Genomic DNA, 17,479 nt, shown 5'->3' with positions numbered 1-17,479 from the left:
TTTTCACAGAAAGAACTTAAAGGAGATAAAGACGAGTATTAACTTCTAAAATAAGGGCTGTATGTCATTTAATAACTTTCATTATCTGGCGCTGCTGGCCTGAGCTGTGTTAGTCAAGTGGATTTGTGGACTTCTAATCTGAATAGTTCTGCTTGTTATTACCCTGCTGTTACCAAACAACTCTTCTGTCAGCTGTGAAATGGGAAAGGGTCATTCCTGTTGTTATTTCCCTTCTGAGTCTCCAGGAGCTTTTGGGGTTCCAGGGAGGTCTGACGCAAAGATAGACGGAGTCCAAGGGAAGTTTTCCAGCAGAGAAAAACCCTCCAGAGAAGACACCACAGCTTCACTTCCTCAATAGCAGCTGGTTTTGTGGCTGATGTTGACACAACTGGAGAACACCAGGACACGGCTGGACTTTCAATACTCAGCAACCATACTTTTCGACTTACTTCCACTTCTGTATATTTTCAGCATAGGAAAAGCTGCAGAAAGGAAAAAGTGTTGTCCCCAACCTCAGTTTCCTTAGTTCACCTATTTTGTCACTCTTAGAAGAGAGGGACTTTCTTGGCCTGCTGGGAGCGGTACGGACACTTTCACAAGACGATGATAATTATATCCCAGAACTCTTTTTTAAGTTTCATTACTTATTATGGGCAAACCCTGCCACTTTGTTGTAGTCATGTCAGGCAGGGCATCGCCAGGTCCTCAGCTAGCTTCACTGGGAAAAAAGCAGATAATGACTTTCTACATTCATTACCTTCTTCCCAGGCAGTTCACAACACACCACTGACTGCATCTGTTGGTAGTCTTTGGGGTTTGTAATGCAATGAATTCTACCGCAATGCATTTCTCCGGAGGTTCATTTTTAGCACTTACTCAAATGAGAGATTCTTCTACAAATACATTAGTAGCAGCACAAGAGAAAAGAAATAGAACTTAGAGAGCTTGCTATCTACTGCCCTGTTTTTCTTTCTTTCCTGAAAAGATGTAATAATATACAACAGTGCAACAGCTAGCTTGCACATTTTAAAGTCTTTGCAATGCAACAGATCTTCACTGACTTTTTGCAAAGTTGTTTCTAAGTGGCCTTGTTGTTATGCTGTCTGAGTACCAAAGGTTGTTTTACTACCATGTGGAATTTTGGAAGTCATGAGTATTTAATCTGTGTTTTGATACTATGCATTTGTTTTCACTGGTATCTGATTCTTTCTGTTAAATAGGTTTGGCCTGTTTAAATTTTGCAACTTTCTCTAAACTAAATATAGAGTTTCATAACTTACCCAGGTGGTACTTGTAAGCATCTTATGCAGAAAAAAAAGAGCATTTCACTATGAATATAGTACAGCACTACAGAAGGTTTATACAAAACACTGCAACAGAACAAAAATATGTTTTTTTCAAAAGAAATAATTTGGATTATTTCAATGTGCCCACAGCCTAGCTGGGTTAGCTGAGTTGCTTCATTTCTGCCTAGGATATCATCACTGCTGTTTTTTATGTGATCTGCTTGAAAGGTAACTGCATGTTCTCACAAGTGTTAGCTTTACACTGTCTGTTGAGCGTTACAACAATCTAATCCTAATCTGCATTACCTCTGTTGCTTCAAGAAAAAGATTATTTGGAGCCAGTGTTGTTTTGATTCTTAGATCCTTACTGTCTGTTTAAAGAAATCCTTTTGTTCTGTTGACTTATTCCATCATTATAGTGCCTGAAATACTAATCAAAAATATCAATGTTCTTGTTGAGCCTGTGCGCTCAGGAATTTAGGGCTAGAAGGATCTTGCGGGTCACACAGGTGAGTTCCCTCTTACTGCAACGGTCTCCTACAGCCCTTTCCATGAACTGTGTCAGGGAACTTTAATTTCATCAGCTGTAAGATGCAGATTATTACATAAAGATTGCTCAAGCACACACAATCTGCATCAGAGCCACACAGTTAACCCCAGACATGCAGACACTTAACCAGAAACCAAGTTTTCCTCCCATGCATTTGGATGTGGAGAACTAGTTTAGGCACATACCTGGTACAAGATGAAGACAGTTCTAAGCAGAAAATTTTCTAATTTATTATTATCTTGTTTAAAGGAAAATAGAAACCACTTCATTGTAAAAGTCTGCATGGTTTAGCTTTACCTCTGCTGCCTTCCTTCTTAGTCTTAATGCAAAAGAGTATCTGAGAAGTGTATGCTTTTTTATTAGCAGAAGAGACAGGCTAAATTGGGATATGATTCATGCTTCCAATTTATGCCTTCTCTTCCTTTATTGTCAATGGCTAATGAGAGGTAATTGCAAAAGCTCGCAGAGGGAGGCACTTTTGGAAGGAGAGAGAAGAATTAGAGAAGGTGCGAGTAAGGTTGTTTTTACTATTCAGAGGCTTTCCATTCCGCTGTTGGTCTGTTCGCAACTTTCCAAGGTTGCTTCTGTCAGGGCTGGATATAATTTCCAGAAGTTAGAAATTGCTGGAGTGGATCAGTAATTGTTAGCGTACCCTGGCCATTGCTCAGGACGAGTCAGGAAAGGCAGTCCAGCTATGCGATGAGCTGTCGTTGAGTCCTCATACCGGCCTGATTTTCAGATGAGCTCTCTGCTTTGAGGTAGCAACACATTTTAGTGCTCCCTAAAGATTGTCCCAGTCAAATTACCTGGGCACAGTTCACCGTAGGCACAAAACGGCATCTATAGATGGAAGCCCTGCACCTTTTGTTTCCACAGAAGAACTAGCAGGATTGGGTACCCAAAAAAAGCTTGGAAGTCGACAGCCATTTCCCAGCATTAGGCTCCAGATTTCATTGTATTACACTTCTCCTGGTTTGATAATATTTATTATTAAAAGGCTTTTGTCGAGAACAGAGGCAGGGTTCAGTACACATCTATGAGGCAGACTGAGGTCACTTGCCAAGAGTCATTCGAGGAGAGTGCTGACTGAGAGAATTTTTCATCCTTTATTACTCATTTTACCCAGAGACCTCCCTAAGTGGAAGCTGGTGTCCCCCACGCAGGGGTAGCCCTGGTGCAGAACTTTTCCAGGTGACACAGCTTAAGTCTTCAGGCAGCTCACGGGAACACTGGCCCATGAAATCTCAGTATTCATCAGGTCCCTATGCCAATATCACTCCTCTCTCCTTGGCTGAGAAAGGATGCAATTAGAGCCGAGGACAGGCTCAGATTCCCTAAATCCCTCAGTCCAGTGCAATGTTGCGTTCAGTTATGTAAAAGAACTGAGCTAAAGGATACTGCCATGTGTCCTGGTTGTTTCTGGCAATTTAATGATGAAACATCTTCACTGCAGAAGAAAAAATTTACATGACCAGTCACAGTCAGCTTGTGGCTTCGGACAGTTCATACATCCATGCTGTGATCCCTCATCCTGTGAGAAGCTGGAACTCCTCATTGTGTTACAGCTGCACGAAGGGCTGACGTCTCCTTTGACATGTGATAAGCCAATCTTCAGCCTGATAAACTACGGGCAGCTAAACTGAGAACTAAGTACTGTAAAGAACAACTACCGATCAGTGATAAAAATAACTCACTCTGCAGTCAAATTCCCTGATTAAAATGATCTTTCTTAGTATCAAAGGTAATATTTTAGCTTAGTATGTCACATGCATCTCACATGACTCTCCTTAAACACTCTTCTGGCACAATCCTTTGCCACAACGTTAGTGCACGAAGACCATGGCCAGTTGCCTTGATGGATTTGGTCTAATTATCTCCTTGTACTTCTTTGTCTCTCTGGCTCCATCTATTGTCTCTCATGTCAGACTCAAATTGCCAGCTCTGGGACCGGACTGTCCATTGGGTCTATGCCTGATGCATCACGGTGGGAACTTCAGGCACTGGAGAGTTGTGAATAATAAATAAATGGAAGGTGAAATACAACTTTTGTCCTGTATAACCCAGCATAGCAAGATCAGGTTCCCAGGGAATGGCAGTGTATTTGTTTTCCAGACCGTTAGCTGATGCAAAGGAAAGTGAGAACATTTATTAGCCTCCCTAAGAATCACCTTTAACAAGAATGAATATTCACCACTATAAATAAGACTGTTTCAATTAAGTCTGCACATAAAAATGCTCCATGTTGTCACAGAAGGCTGTGCTATTTAAAAATAAGTGCCTAGATGAAAGTATTTAAGGCTGTATTTGAGAACAAATTCAACTGCCTCACTTCTGGTGTTTCACAGTTAATCACTGAAAGTTATGATGTTTTCATCTTATCTGAACATCAGCCCACAAGTTGAGATGCAGAAGAAACCTTGGACTTGTTTTTTTCTACCTGTTAATGGCAATCTGGTACCATGATTGCTTTCTTGCTCAACCTTAGATAATATATTGTGTTGGCGATAGGTTTTATGTTTCCCTGAGCATCACTAACAAAGAGCAGTTGCAGTACAGAGCTGCTCATTACAGCCTCCAGGGAACATCACCCGTGATGTGGCACAGTGACCCAGCCATCCTGTCCTGCTACACAGACTTGTTTTAGCATACCCCTCTTTTGCAAAAACACACCCATTTTCAATACTGCCTTCAAAAATGTTTATGAATCAACACTTTGCAGGATCAGGTCTCTTGCAACAACCCATCTAGACAAATTCACACAAGAAAATGTATTTTAGGCTGTTGAAGACCAGTACACTGGATCTCCAGCTCAGAAAGTCACTGGTCTTCTGACTACCAAGAGCTGGGAGAATATGTTGGGAAAGTACCGGTATTTGCTGCGATGTCCTTGCCCTGTGCCTTGGGAGCCTGTTCTTGGTTGTTCCCAGAGACAGGCAGCTAATGGGAACCATTGTCTGAACCAGTACAGCTGTTGTCGTGTTCGTCTATAAATGGCATCATTTACTGAAAATGAAAAGGAAAATAAAGAGAAAACAATGGCTCTAAAGTCAAACATTTGCCACAGGAAAACTAAGGATAGACAACAATTTCGTAAATGGGAATAAGTTGGCGAACAATCTCTCCCAGCCAACCTTTCCTTTTCTATTCATTGAGAGAGCTGTGATGTGCAACCACTGTTCTTTAATGGATGTTCACCCCTTGAAGGACAGATGCATAGATCCTCCTCTCTTCTTCATATATGTGAATTTATCCATCATAATAATACTCATCCTATTAAGAAGAACTCCGAAAAACATGATGCCAGCAATTATAGGGAATCAATGACAATATTTGCTGAAGTCAATAGCCTAAATTACCAACAAAAGGTAGCCAGTATAAGCAGTTCATCTATACTTCTCTGGGATAAAAATTAGAGCCTGCATCTAAATATGGTATCAGTGGCAACAGTAAATTATTCCAAAAAGGATTTAGCCTGTTACAAGACTGCCATAACACAGAAAAGTGGTAATCTACTCTGAAATTACAAATTAAATTCAGTTCATTCAATTCAAATAACTTCAGGAAAAGCTATATCAAAACTAGAAACCATGACATCTGTGTCACCCCAAGTAACAAATACAATGAGGCTTTGAGATGAACACCTACTATTAAATCAAAGAGAGTAATCTATGGGCAGTCACGGTTCAGACACCCTGATTAGCCTTAATTAAAATTCTGATGATCAGGTGGCTATTTAAGGGACAAAACTTTTAAAGAATCTAGGCAAGTGCGAAAGGCTGGAGATAGGGTAATAATTAGGAATAATATCTCTTGTTAAATTTAATTCCTTTAGCCTTGAAATTACCATGACAGATTTCAAATTTAGTGGCAGTTTTCCAGTCACTAAAAAGAGCTTAATTATATAGTTTAAGACTTTGGGAGAACTGATTCAGATAAAGCTACATGGGGCCCATATCAACTGTGTGGTATGCTTGAATGGACTCAGATAAAGAAGGAATAGATAGTAACTTGTTCAAGAAGCTTGAGATATCACATACCTGAACATTTTTTTGAGACACCAAAAAAGTTTGGATAACTTTTTAAATTTCTCTTGTAATTAATAACAATCACTCTCATTCAATTTGCCTTTCTACTTCTTGATTTCAGCTGGGACTAAAAGCAAGACAGAGATAAAGCAGCCAAAACTCAGAATAGTGCTGATACTAACAGAACTTCTTAATCATTGGAATTGGCCTATCTCTAGAGCCCAGGCAAGACATCTAGCAAGACGAGCAAAGTTCAAATCTGCAAGCTATTCCTCTGAGTTACAGGACACCTTGTAACAATCATCACTGTATTCTATTAACTGCTGTTAGTTTAGGAGAAAATATAAGATACTTAAGAAAATGTCAGATCCAGGAGTTCTGTCAAATGGAAGAAATATTTATTCTAATACGCAGTTCGTGGCAAAGCTCTTTTGGGTTTTCAGGGCCAGGGAACATCCTGAACGATGGATGGATCAGCAAGATGATTAATAGCCTGAAATACAGATGCAGAACAGTCTCTTCTCATAGACTCAAACTCAAGAAGATAGATGTTAATATTATTTTAAAGCCACCTTCATTGGATTCTGCCATATCTATGTAATACACTTATATGATCTCATTGTCAGGTTAACTGAACACTTTACAGTTTTAAAGACACTTATTCTCCCAAGAGCCCCATGAAGTAGGAAAATACAGTTGTCCCATTATATAGATTTGGAGCCATGGCACAGAGGTGCAACATCACACATGGTGAAGCAGGGCATTGAACGCAGCTTTCCTAAATCCCAGGTTGTCACCCTAACTACTGTTCCTACATACTCTTTACATCAAAATGAATGGTTAAGCCAGAGTCCCTGCACTGTGTTTCCTTCTGTCTACATTAATCTCCAAGCACCTTAGCAAGCCTGCAAGAGTGCTACATCAAGAGGATAGAGTGGGTCAGTGGAAGAAGTGCCCCATTTATTACAGTTTCTCGTTCATGACTGAACTGATCATATGCCTTAGGATCCACTGACAAAGAGTAAACAGTTCCCAGAGGTAATCTTTCAACGGATAAGAATGGGTTACAATACCTTACAAGAGTACAAATGAGCTCCCAGAAATTATAAAAGCAGGTACAGCCTGGACTCGATGAGCAGAAAAGGTTCATATTTCAGAAGTTAAATTCAAAAAGGGTTCAAATTTAAAAAAAAAAACACAAACCAACAAACAACCTGTCCTGGTTTCAGCTGGGATAGAGTTAATTGTCTTCCTAGTAGCTGGTACAGTGCTATGTTTTTCAGTTAGGTATGAGAAGAATGTTAATAACACTGATGTTTTCAGTTGTTGCTAAGTAGTGTTTAGTCTAAAGTCAAGGATTTTTTCAGCTTCTGATGCCCAGGCAGCAAGAAGGCTGGAGGGGAACAAGAAGTTGGGAGGGGACGCAGCCAGGACAGCTGACCCAAACTGGCCAAAGGGGTATTCCATACCGTGTGATGTCACATCTAGTACATAAACTGGGGAGAGTGGGGCTGGGGGGAATTGCTGCTCGTGAACTAACTGGGCATCAGTCGGTGGGTAGCGAGCAATTGCATTGTGCATCACTTCTATATTCCAATCCTTTTATTATTACTATTGTCATTTTGTTAGTGATACTATTACCATTATTAGTTTCTTCTTTTCTGTTCTATTAAATTGTTCTTATCTCAACCGACAAGTTTTACTTTTTTTCTGATTCCCTCCCCCATCCCACTGGGTGAGGGGCAAGTGAGCGAGTGGCTGCGTGGTGCTTAGTTGCTGGCTGGGGTTAAACCACGACACAACCCAAGACTGGTCATGTGCAGTCATCTTAGAATAGCAAGAAACCCCAAAGTGCTCGTTCTGATGCTGCTGAGCACAGAGGAGCCCTGGCAACCCCACAGCTGCCGACCACTGCAAGGAGGACACCAACTCCTCAACTCGGTGCATCACGTTCCAGAGAAGATAATTATTCAAGATGATTCATTCTGACTGCCGCCATCCCCTCAAGCTTTGAGCCTTGTGTGTGTCCATGCCTGTGGGTATTGAAAAGGGCAAACAGTTGCCCTTAAATGACCTCTGGACCCAATGTCTAATAGGCGCCATTTCTAAGCATCTTTGTGCACCTTAAGAAAATAGGACTGGGAATATCTCAGAGGCTGTCATCCATCTCCAATGTGGGACCAACTTTACTTACAGCATTCCTGAAGGACCTTTGTCCTGCACTGTGTGGCTGCACATTCTTACCTTATTTTCTTTCCTGTCTTTTTAACAGCATCCAAACCAGGGCCTGCGTACCGCTCTTCTTCAGTATTGAATTAGTGTTCGCAGTCATGGTGCAGTTGTTTTATGAAAGTTTCTATGCATTTTCTCTTCAATTTAGATTACTGCAAGACTCTCAGCTGTAGACTATTCTTAGCTCTGAGCTGTTTTAAACTTGCTCTAGAAATTAACACCTAATTGGGGTTTAAACCTAATTTTTCCTAATACAGATGTGAATCCACCATCTGGAGCTTGGCACAACCACACACCCAACCATTTTTAAGGATTAGATCAAATGTGGAAGTATTGCCAACATGCTGCTACACAAATACCTTTGTCTTTCCTCCTGGATGATACAAACATTTCACAAACACGTATTGCAACATATCCTCTCTTCATGCTAGTTCTGCCAGGACAGATTCATTTCATCACGCATGGAAATTGAAGAATTATTCCAGTTACATGGTCTTAATTGCAACCCCCTTTCTCTCCTAGGCTTTCCCTCTTCTGTGACCTTTTCTAAGTCACATTTGAATTTGAGGTTATAAGTCCTTGGGGAAAATTAAGATGGCCCAACCATCTTATTTCCCAAGGCTGAATCTCCATGTCTTCATTAATCTCACAGCAACTTCTGTGATGTGAAGCTGGAGAGGAAATGATGGGATGTTTTTGAGATACAGTGACTGCAGGAAGACACAGTAGAAATGATGGGTTTCCACGTCTCCTTTGACTGCAGTCATAACAGCATTGCCAGATTTAAAGTCTTTAAAATGTGGAATAGACCACTGATGAACGTGACACCATGAGAGCCAGGAAGGAGGGGAGAGACCCCAGGCAGGAGGGCACATGAGCCGAGGAGGAGCAGAGGTGATGATGGGGAGTCCTACATGCCCTACAGTCTAATGAGGCTTTTAGAGAGTAACATTGCCTATTGCCAGCCATACGTAGCAGACTGGGACTACTTCTGCACATTGCTTCTGCTGAAACCTTTGTCCAAGTAATACCATTTTAATAAAGGGTGCATGATTTGTGAATGTACTACAGGAAATCCCACGTTATACGGGACAGCTGGTGTCGCAGTGTGTGAGAGACTGGAGCCAACATGCTGTTTTCCCACCTGGAATTGTGTCCCATCTCCTTTTATAAGACACCTGTGGCAAACTCACCCGTGACAGGAGTCTTTTCTGCTCCCTGAAAGATGAAGGTCCCAGTCTGTGGTTTTATTTCTTTTTAATAAAATTGCTGAACCTTGTGCTCCTCTGTTTTTATTGCAGAGCTTAGCTTCCCTGTACCCCATATTTCCTCTCATGGTTAAACTAAAAACTCTTAATTTTTCTGCTCCAGTGCCTCCACTTTGTTAAGAAACCACAGTACCCAGCTTCTCGTGTGTTGTTCTAGTAGAAAAGTTTTCAGTCAGAAATCAGTGTATGATACAGGATGCCAGGAAAGCAAGATCCCAGCTTGATCCCAGCCTTTCCATTACTACAGGCGTAAAGAGACCTTTCCCCAGTTCTCTGTGCCAGGGGCAACATTAATCATTAGGAAATAAAAGTAAAGGCTGAACTAAGTTTTAATGAATATGCACGGTCTGGATCTCTGCAAAACTGAAATAATGTACTCCGGGCTTGTGATTAATTATGGGCATACCTAGACACTTCTTACAAGCTAATATAAAGGGAAACCAAAGCTAAAGCAGTTCAATTCAGAAAAAAGAGTTATAAGGATATGATGTAGCTCCATTAAATATAGACATTGATTCTTCTACTCTGCCACTGTTCACCACAACACAGAAATCTGAGCCTTTTTCCAGGATGGATGTACACGCACATGTGATAATAGTAAAGAAATTAATGACACATGGTCCTGAGAAACAGCTCTCTAGCTTTCTTGCATAAATATATACATCTGCAGAAGTTAGCTTATTGTAATGTTTACATAACATTCACTTCAGTAGCCCTTGAATTTATTTTTCCATGTTGCTGTGAATAGAGACACAATGGTGCTCTGCCTTGCCACCAGGCCAGCCCCACACTAGGGACAAGCAGGGCTTGGAGTAGTTGCACAAATACTGGACAATTCCCCAAACATTAAAGATAAGTAGCAGTTCCTAATTGTTATCACTTGCTTTCATGCCTCTGACTCATTCCTGAATTTTTGTTTTAAACAATATAGTTCATCTCTAGTGGAGTAGCAAAAGGGCTTACAGGAAAAAGAAAGAAGCACTTTTGGCCATTTTTGAAGGCTTTGTGTCTGGAACACGTTGACAAAAACCAAGGGCTAAATTGCCATTTGTAAACTGTTCAGGGGAGGAAGGAAAACATGAAACAGAAATATAGACTCCCTTTGATGAAACAGGTCTTAGGTCCCTGCTTTCTGCTGTGCTAAAACCCAACTATTCAAGACAGATGCTGGTGGAGTTATCCTGCAGCCTCTTTAGAGAAAAATACTTAGAAGTATAATAACCGCATGATTTTAATATTGACATATTTATACCAGAGAGCACAAGCGTGAGAGTTTTTCAGCATGAGCTTGTGAGCAATTTAAAAAAAAAAAAAGGTTGAAACATTATGCCCCCTCACCGCTACATATTCTGGATGTGCAGCAGTTTGTGGACAAGCAGCTTTAGAGTGCTATTAAATAAGTATTTCCAATCTATTTGCTTTCCCCCCTTGCTGGTATAGAAAGCTCTGTCAAAGTCATGAATCTAGCTACTCCAGCTTCAGAGAGAGTGTGCTAAATTCTCCCTGACACATCGCCAAATAAAATCCAAACCTACGAGGACTGAAAACAAGAGCCTGATCCCACCAGAGAGAATAATTTGACTTTCTAGATGCCTAGAGCACTGAAGAGCCCTAATGGTTCAATCCCCCCTTGCCCAGCACCCATCCCAGCCCTAGTACAGCACAACTGCTTTTGCAGAAGGAAAAGGAGGAGACCAGCAGAGCCCAGAGAGGTGAGAGCAGGAGTCACCATCCCTACAGCAGGGTCTAAGCAAAGGCATCTCTGCCCAAAGCAGAGAGGTGCCAGTTTGGCCATAGCACCTGCTGCATGGACCTGACAAGCCTGAAAGCGCAGAAGCAAAGTGTTGAAAGGTATAAGAGCAGCATCACATAGCGTGACCCATTACTAACCCCTTCTCTTCCTACCCCACATCACCCCCCACAAGCAAACAACCTACTTACCTCCCTTTCCTTTCCTTCTAAAACCTTGAGCTTGAACAGGCTCAGCATTGCCTTATTAGCTCTCAGCTGGTAGCATTTCCCTGAACTGCCTTTGAACCTTGACAAGGCATTAACCCCTGAAATCCTAGGCTTTGCCTGGCTCAGTAGGGTTGATGCAGGACACTGTGAGTGAGATGGGGAAGCCTGGCCAGCAGGTAGGGTGCTGCAAACACCCTGCACGCAGGGAAAGCATGGAGCATTCCTGGGGTGGGATGCTTTCCTCTGTCTTGTCCCTTTGTTCGCTCCACAAATGGTAGCAAAATTGCTGGCAGAGGAAGACTGATGCCCTATGGAGCGTGTTTGCACGGGCTGGAAGGGTGACAGCACTCGGCTGTCAGGATGCTGACCCAGTCCTCCAGGCTCGGCAGGACTGTGGCTGCCGCCGTATTGCTCAGGGCAGAGAGCTGCATAAGTCTTTGTCCTGCTCAGAAAGGGGAAATTTAACTTCACCCTCTATATTATGGAGCTAGGCATTTAAGTGTTTGGGAACTTATGGGGTCTCTCCTGATGGGATGCATTTTTTCCATTAAAAACGTAGAAATTAAAAAAAGCCCTGTACAAATTGAGCGTGTCAGCTGAAGTATGAAACTGTAATCTATGTTCTTATGTGAGCTCTAATTTTATGCCTGCTGATACTCACTTATACAGAACTTCAGCAAACATTTATATCTCTCAATTATCCTTTTTCCCTATTAATTTCTCTTATGTTCGATAAATGATCCTTATGCCTGTTGGTTTAAGACTTCCTTGTAAAGTTGTTTTTCCCTGCTTTTCCATAAGCCAGATATTTTAATTTCTTGCACTATGCCTCATTTGCTAGTAACAATGATGTATTTTCCTTTTCCCCATGTATTTATTTTTACTGAGAGATGCAGCCGTTCATCACACTGAAATGAAGAATTATTACTTAGCTATTATTATTATTGCTAGTGATGGTATGTAAACAACTATAATGATGTGTGGGCTTGTGTAGGAGCAAAGACCACAATAAAGATGTTGCCTTAGGGGGAATGAATGAGGAAAACGTGCAAAGATTTAACCAGTGCACCCTCTCCTTGCTGGTTTTGTCTCCTTTAACTGCTCGCTTCAGCTCCATGGCCTATTTCCTTTGGTCTTGATTTCCCACTAGATTGGATTGGGAGCAACTGGTCAATGGGGAGCCCTCCCCAAAATACAACTCGACATAACTACCACAAGAAGGACACATGCCAAGGCACTTGAGAACATGAATGATGTGGGGAAAGGGTTTTTGCTAATACTGTTTTGAATATGGATGGGTGCATGTGATGAGGAAGCGGTGTTTTAAGTGTGTGGGAAAGAGAAAAAGAGAAGCAGAAGATATATTACAGAGATGATGGCCCAAGCAAGGCTGCAGGACAACCTGGAATGAAGCTTTCAAAGGCCACTACTGGGTCAGTTTGGGTGCTCTGCATAGGAACAGACCCTTCTTTCTTTGGTTTCCTTGCCTGGGAAATAAGTCTTTTTTATATACATTCCTAATACATAAACAGGGTTACTCCAAAGGTATGAGACTCTGATGTTCATTTCTCTCCTAACTGGAAACAACCAACAATAAATCATGTATTTGCTCAGCTGCTCCATGGCAGTTACACTGCTACCAGGTGCCAACGACTTTGTCTAGAGTAAGTGGGTAGGTGACAGGGAGAAACAAGCCCCGCGCTGATTTTTACGGTCTTTAGTTATGTTTGCAGGCAAAGAAAAATCAGCAGAAAATAGGGAGAGAGCATGAAGAGAAGCCAGAACTGAATGGAAAAAAACCAGCTCTTTGGCAGACCCATAAAGAAAATTCAGACTAATAAAGTTCAGTCTCTTTATTCTGTGCTGCCAGCAATTTACTGCCCTAAAAATGAAGGCAGTTGGCTTTAGGAGGATCAGCCTTGAAGACAGTAAAATTTCAGTATCATGTATTAGCCTGGCTTCCCTTCTCATGAGTAGGAGCGTGAGCAGAAGAAAGAGGCATCAGCCCGGTCATCCCTCGTCCCACAGCTTCTGGCTGCTGCGGGAGATCAGCCTGACCTGACAAAGCTCTCTAGGGAAGGGATGTTTGTAAATATGGGACAAACAGAGTATTTTGCAGCAATAGGTGTTCCTTGAAAATGGGCCACCTTAGTCATAGGCTTCCCAAGACCATTGCAAAGGGCTTCTCTTGATCTCAGCTCGTAACACCTGGCTCCAGGACAGACTCACCCGCATGGTTCTCTGGAGCCACTGTGAGCTTTGTGAGAGCTGGTTTCCCACCTGAAGATCCAGGCTTGCTGCTTTTGGAGGCTTGTTACATTTTTTCAGTATATTCCTTAATGCTACCCCATTCCTGGTTCTCTCTGAGTTTCCTTTCTAAGCTTCTCTTTCTAAAAGCTTGTGGGAGCATTTTAACACCAATTATTTTCAACAATGAGCATTGTGAGCAAACCAATGAGAGGAAAATTCACTTAAGATCTCCAAAGAGCTTACCAAGCAGTTTTTACGAAGAGCTGACAAAAGTGGAAAAATAACTTAAAACATATTTTATGAACTCAGAAGCCAGTTCTGAGATAAATATTTTAGCCTTTCTTCTCCAAAAAGAGGAGTAAGAGTGAAAGAAAGACAGAGAAATGAAAAAATCATCTGTGTCGAGGATATGGCAGATATCACTAACCAAACTCTTTCAGGATTTAACATATACCAGAATCTGAAAAGCTTACATATTTATTACAGCTATTTTGCGTTCCTTACTGGATTTTGAAAGAGCTTCCCTAGTTTAAAACCATTCAGATCTTCCGTCACTTTTGTTCCCACTTGCTTCGAACCAGCTAGAATAATGTGTGTAAAGTAACGTATGCCCTATGCAATTCCTCTGTGCCACCAAGGCACAGACTAGGTCCAATGTTTTTAATAATGCTAATGGTGCTGCTCCTGGATGTCAGTTTCTGTCAGAGTCATCACTTAGCTAATGTGATCAGGGCAAAGGGACCAACTCACTCCAGAAACACAATGAGCTATTCTGCTTCCAGTGACTTTCGGGGACTGGGAGCAAAAGCAATCGTCCCCACTGGTCCCATGCAGCTGAAGACCAGAGTAGTCCTTATGAATACCAGCATGGCTTTGCATTGGGTTTGGATCTCTGACCCACTCAGTGTAGGGTAACAAAGACATTCTTATTAAACTCCCCCCATGCCTTTTCCCAGCCTGAACAACAGCCCTTATGAACATTTAAATGGAAGATGGTACACTATGGGAGCACATTGCAGTTTTGGGTTGAGCTGGAAGTGAGATTATGGTAGAGTTTTCACATCTTCACATAGTTCCCCAGACATAAATGTCCACCCCATATGGAAGAATAATGACAAATTCCTTGAAAAATTCATGAACACCATAAACAAGCGTTTAAATTGTGCTGGACATTAAAGGAAGATGTTGCCAGCAAAGCTGGGTTACACCCACTGATATTAAGTCGCTGGGGCTCGGGGTGGGAAGTGGCCGCTGCCTCTCGCTGCAAACTCCAAGAGCAAACAGCAAAATGCAGCGGAAAAGGGAGACAAAAATAGTCAGATCTGTGGGCTCCAGATGACAGGAGTTGAGGGACACAGATCTGTTTTTCTCCAATAATCATACCGCCAAAGATTGTCCTGGTTTGGGGATATTTCATGTAATATTCTCACCATTCTTCTGTTGTAGCTTTGCCGCTTTTATACGTTTTTTTTGCCATTGGTTGATGGTTTTTAACTCTCCATCCCTTCCTCCTCTCCATCCCTTCCTCCTAAAAAGACCTTTCTCAGCTTGTTTGTTTGCTTGTTCCCTTCCACAAGATTCTTCAACAAAATCACAGTCTGTCAAAAGCAAGGCGCCTGCATTTCTGAGCCCTCACTGCTTTCCCGGGTAATTTATGAAAATGGAAGAGCCTGTTTCAGGCGTAATCCAATTTGTTCTCTCTCAGCATCATAAGCACATTTGGAGCCAGATAAGACAATTATCACATGGATCTTTAATACCTGCAATTTATAGCTAAAAGGTTTATTCTGATAACTTTGTTTTCAAGTGCCATGTCCTAAAGCACAGTGACGGGGGCTCTGCAGCAGTGAGACAGCAAAACTGTTCCTGCAGCGGTTCCCCTGGCACGTCCATGCAACATCAATGCGGGGCACGTTTTTGGGGAGCAGACATACTCAGAGCAGCAATATAAGAGCACAGATTGCATTGCTCCTCAGGGGGAAGGGGTACAGGGCAGGCAGAAGACAAGGCTCGACTCCTCGCTGCGTGGTGACGTGTGGCTTCCCCATGAGATGGCATGGAGTTGCTCCAATGCTTCCACCACCTTCGACATGGAGAAGGATTTCAGAAAGCACCCGGAGAGAGAAGGTTGCTACTGAAATGTGTTTTCATAATCGCTTAATTTTCAGTTTCCAAATGTGACTTGTGTATGTAACCTTCAGCGCCTTGCAGAGCAGGAGTCTGCAGTCTAACAGTGACATTCAAGGCTGAGCACCAAAAAGTCAATATTTTCAAGAGAGCTCAGTGAAGTTGCTAGCAAGCCTGCAAACATTTGCTTTTTAGCACTATGCATGAATACTGATATCACAATGTATAGTTGCTCATTAGAAAAAGAATCTGATTTCTAATTGAATTACTAGCTTTTTATCATTGTTTATGACTCAGGGTGCAGAAATGAAATATTCTAATTATTTCATGATAAGAAATGAAGATAGGGACTTATGATTTCATCATGTGGAATGGTCTGTGACAGTGTCTATTTTCAAAAGATAAGGTCTGGTCTGATAAAGAATTAACTTGTTTCACTTACATGAGCAGAACCAACAGATACCATAACAGGTAGCCAGGGGTATTTTGAGAGAGCTAACATGAGGCACTTTTTAGTTCAATTTAACGTGGAACCTTTGAGCATTATTAGTGTTTGTATTTGGTCAGCAGTGAAAAATCAAGTGTATTATGACCACACACTGTAGGTTTGCAAATTAAAAAGTGATATATTTTTGTAAGGCAAAAATTAATTCATTTCAAAATGTTTATAATTCTATAAGAGTAAGTCACCACAACAGTTTAAAAGCCACACTCCTTCTCATAGCTATGCATCTAGGGCATTACCCTACTTTCTTATCAATCCAAACATAAGAATATTTTATAACAGTTAAGACTCTTTGATGTTCATGTGCTGCTTTGGTGAATTTTACTAGGAAGATCTTATATCTAATGCTATTTTAGCTATCTCTTGATATATCCAAGCCATCAGAGTATCTCAGCTCAGAAGGTCTGTGGTGCATTTCTTTAGGGACTTCATTAGTGGAAGATATCCTGACTCAGTATACGGGCTACTTTTGATGCATCATTCATACATACAATTCAACTCTACATCACAGGGTTGGGGGAGGGGGCGTATTTTATGTAGCAATTTATAATAGTTACCCAAACAGTGTTCTAAAATTAAAAAGTATTATTTGCATATGTATAACATTAACTAAAGACTTTCAAACAATAAAAACCTCTCTATCAGCTCATGCCCACATGACCGATTAGCTTTTTCTCCATAGATAATTTGACCTGCAAATTACCCAGGATGTTTCAGAGCAAACAGCCTGATCTGTACCTGAATCCAGAGAACATGAGTCGGCGTGAGTGCGGGAAGCCAGGCTGCAGTAGTACACAAGGGGATGAGAGGAGAGAGGGGATGCTTTGAAGGAAGGAGGAACTGGTCAGATTTGGGATAACTGAGGAGTGGGCTGAGCTGCTCAGAGGATGGTGCTTCTGCCCTATGACTTTGCCTTTTCGAAGGAACTGCAACGGCTCAGAGTCAAAGCAGGTAAAGTCCTTGTGTTAGCCTGCTGACTGCAGAGGAAATCGTTCACATTTAGCCAGAAAGAAAAATCTCAATGAGTAAATGATGAAATGGGAATTTTACCTTTTCTGGAAGATGGTATTTGGCCCTAAGACAGGCAGAGATTATCCATTCTCTATGCTTCTTATTTACACCTTGAGGAGCTGACAGCTCTTCTAAAAGCAGACTGAGGGTTTTTAGACAGTCTGAGGTCTAAAATTAGGCACTGGAACTAATAGGCTGTTATTGTCTCATAATTATATTTGACATGATGCTCTTAACTCTTTTCTGAAACATCATCCTGCATCGAA

The 17,479-nt window shown here is 41.6% G+C and overlaps 1 protein-coding gene across 1 annotated transcript in view; it reads left to right on the top strand.

Annotated features, from left to right (window-relative positions):
- The window catches only part of MTHFS (methenyltetrahydrofolate synthetase), a 79,670-nt gene extending 62,625 nt beyond the window's left edge, over positions 1-17,045 (top strand). The window contains exon 3 of the mRNA XM_052807790.1: positions 16,885-17,045. Within this exon, the coding sequence (XP_052663750.1) occupies positions 16,885-17,030 (146 nt within the window). The 3' untranslated portion in view covers positions 17,031-17,045. The remainder of the gene's footprint in view (positions 1-16,884) is intronic.
- The last annotated feature ends 434 nt before the right edge of the window (positions 17,046-17,479 follow it).

This window comes from Harpia harpyja, chromosome 14 (assembly GCF_026419915.1).
Source record: "Harpia harpyja isolate bHarHar1 chromosome 14, bHarHar1 primary haplotype, whole genome shotgun sequence".
Lineage (NCBI taxonomy): Eukaryota > Metazoa > Chordata > Aves > Accipitriformes > Accipitridae > Harpia > Harpia harpyja.
Note: the sequence above shows the minus strand (reverse complement) of the source record. Positions and strands in the feature narration are given on the sequence as shown.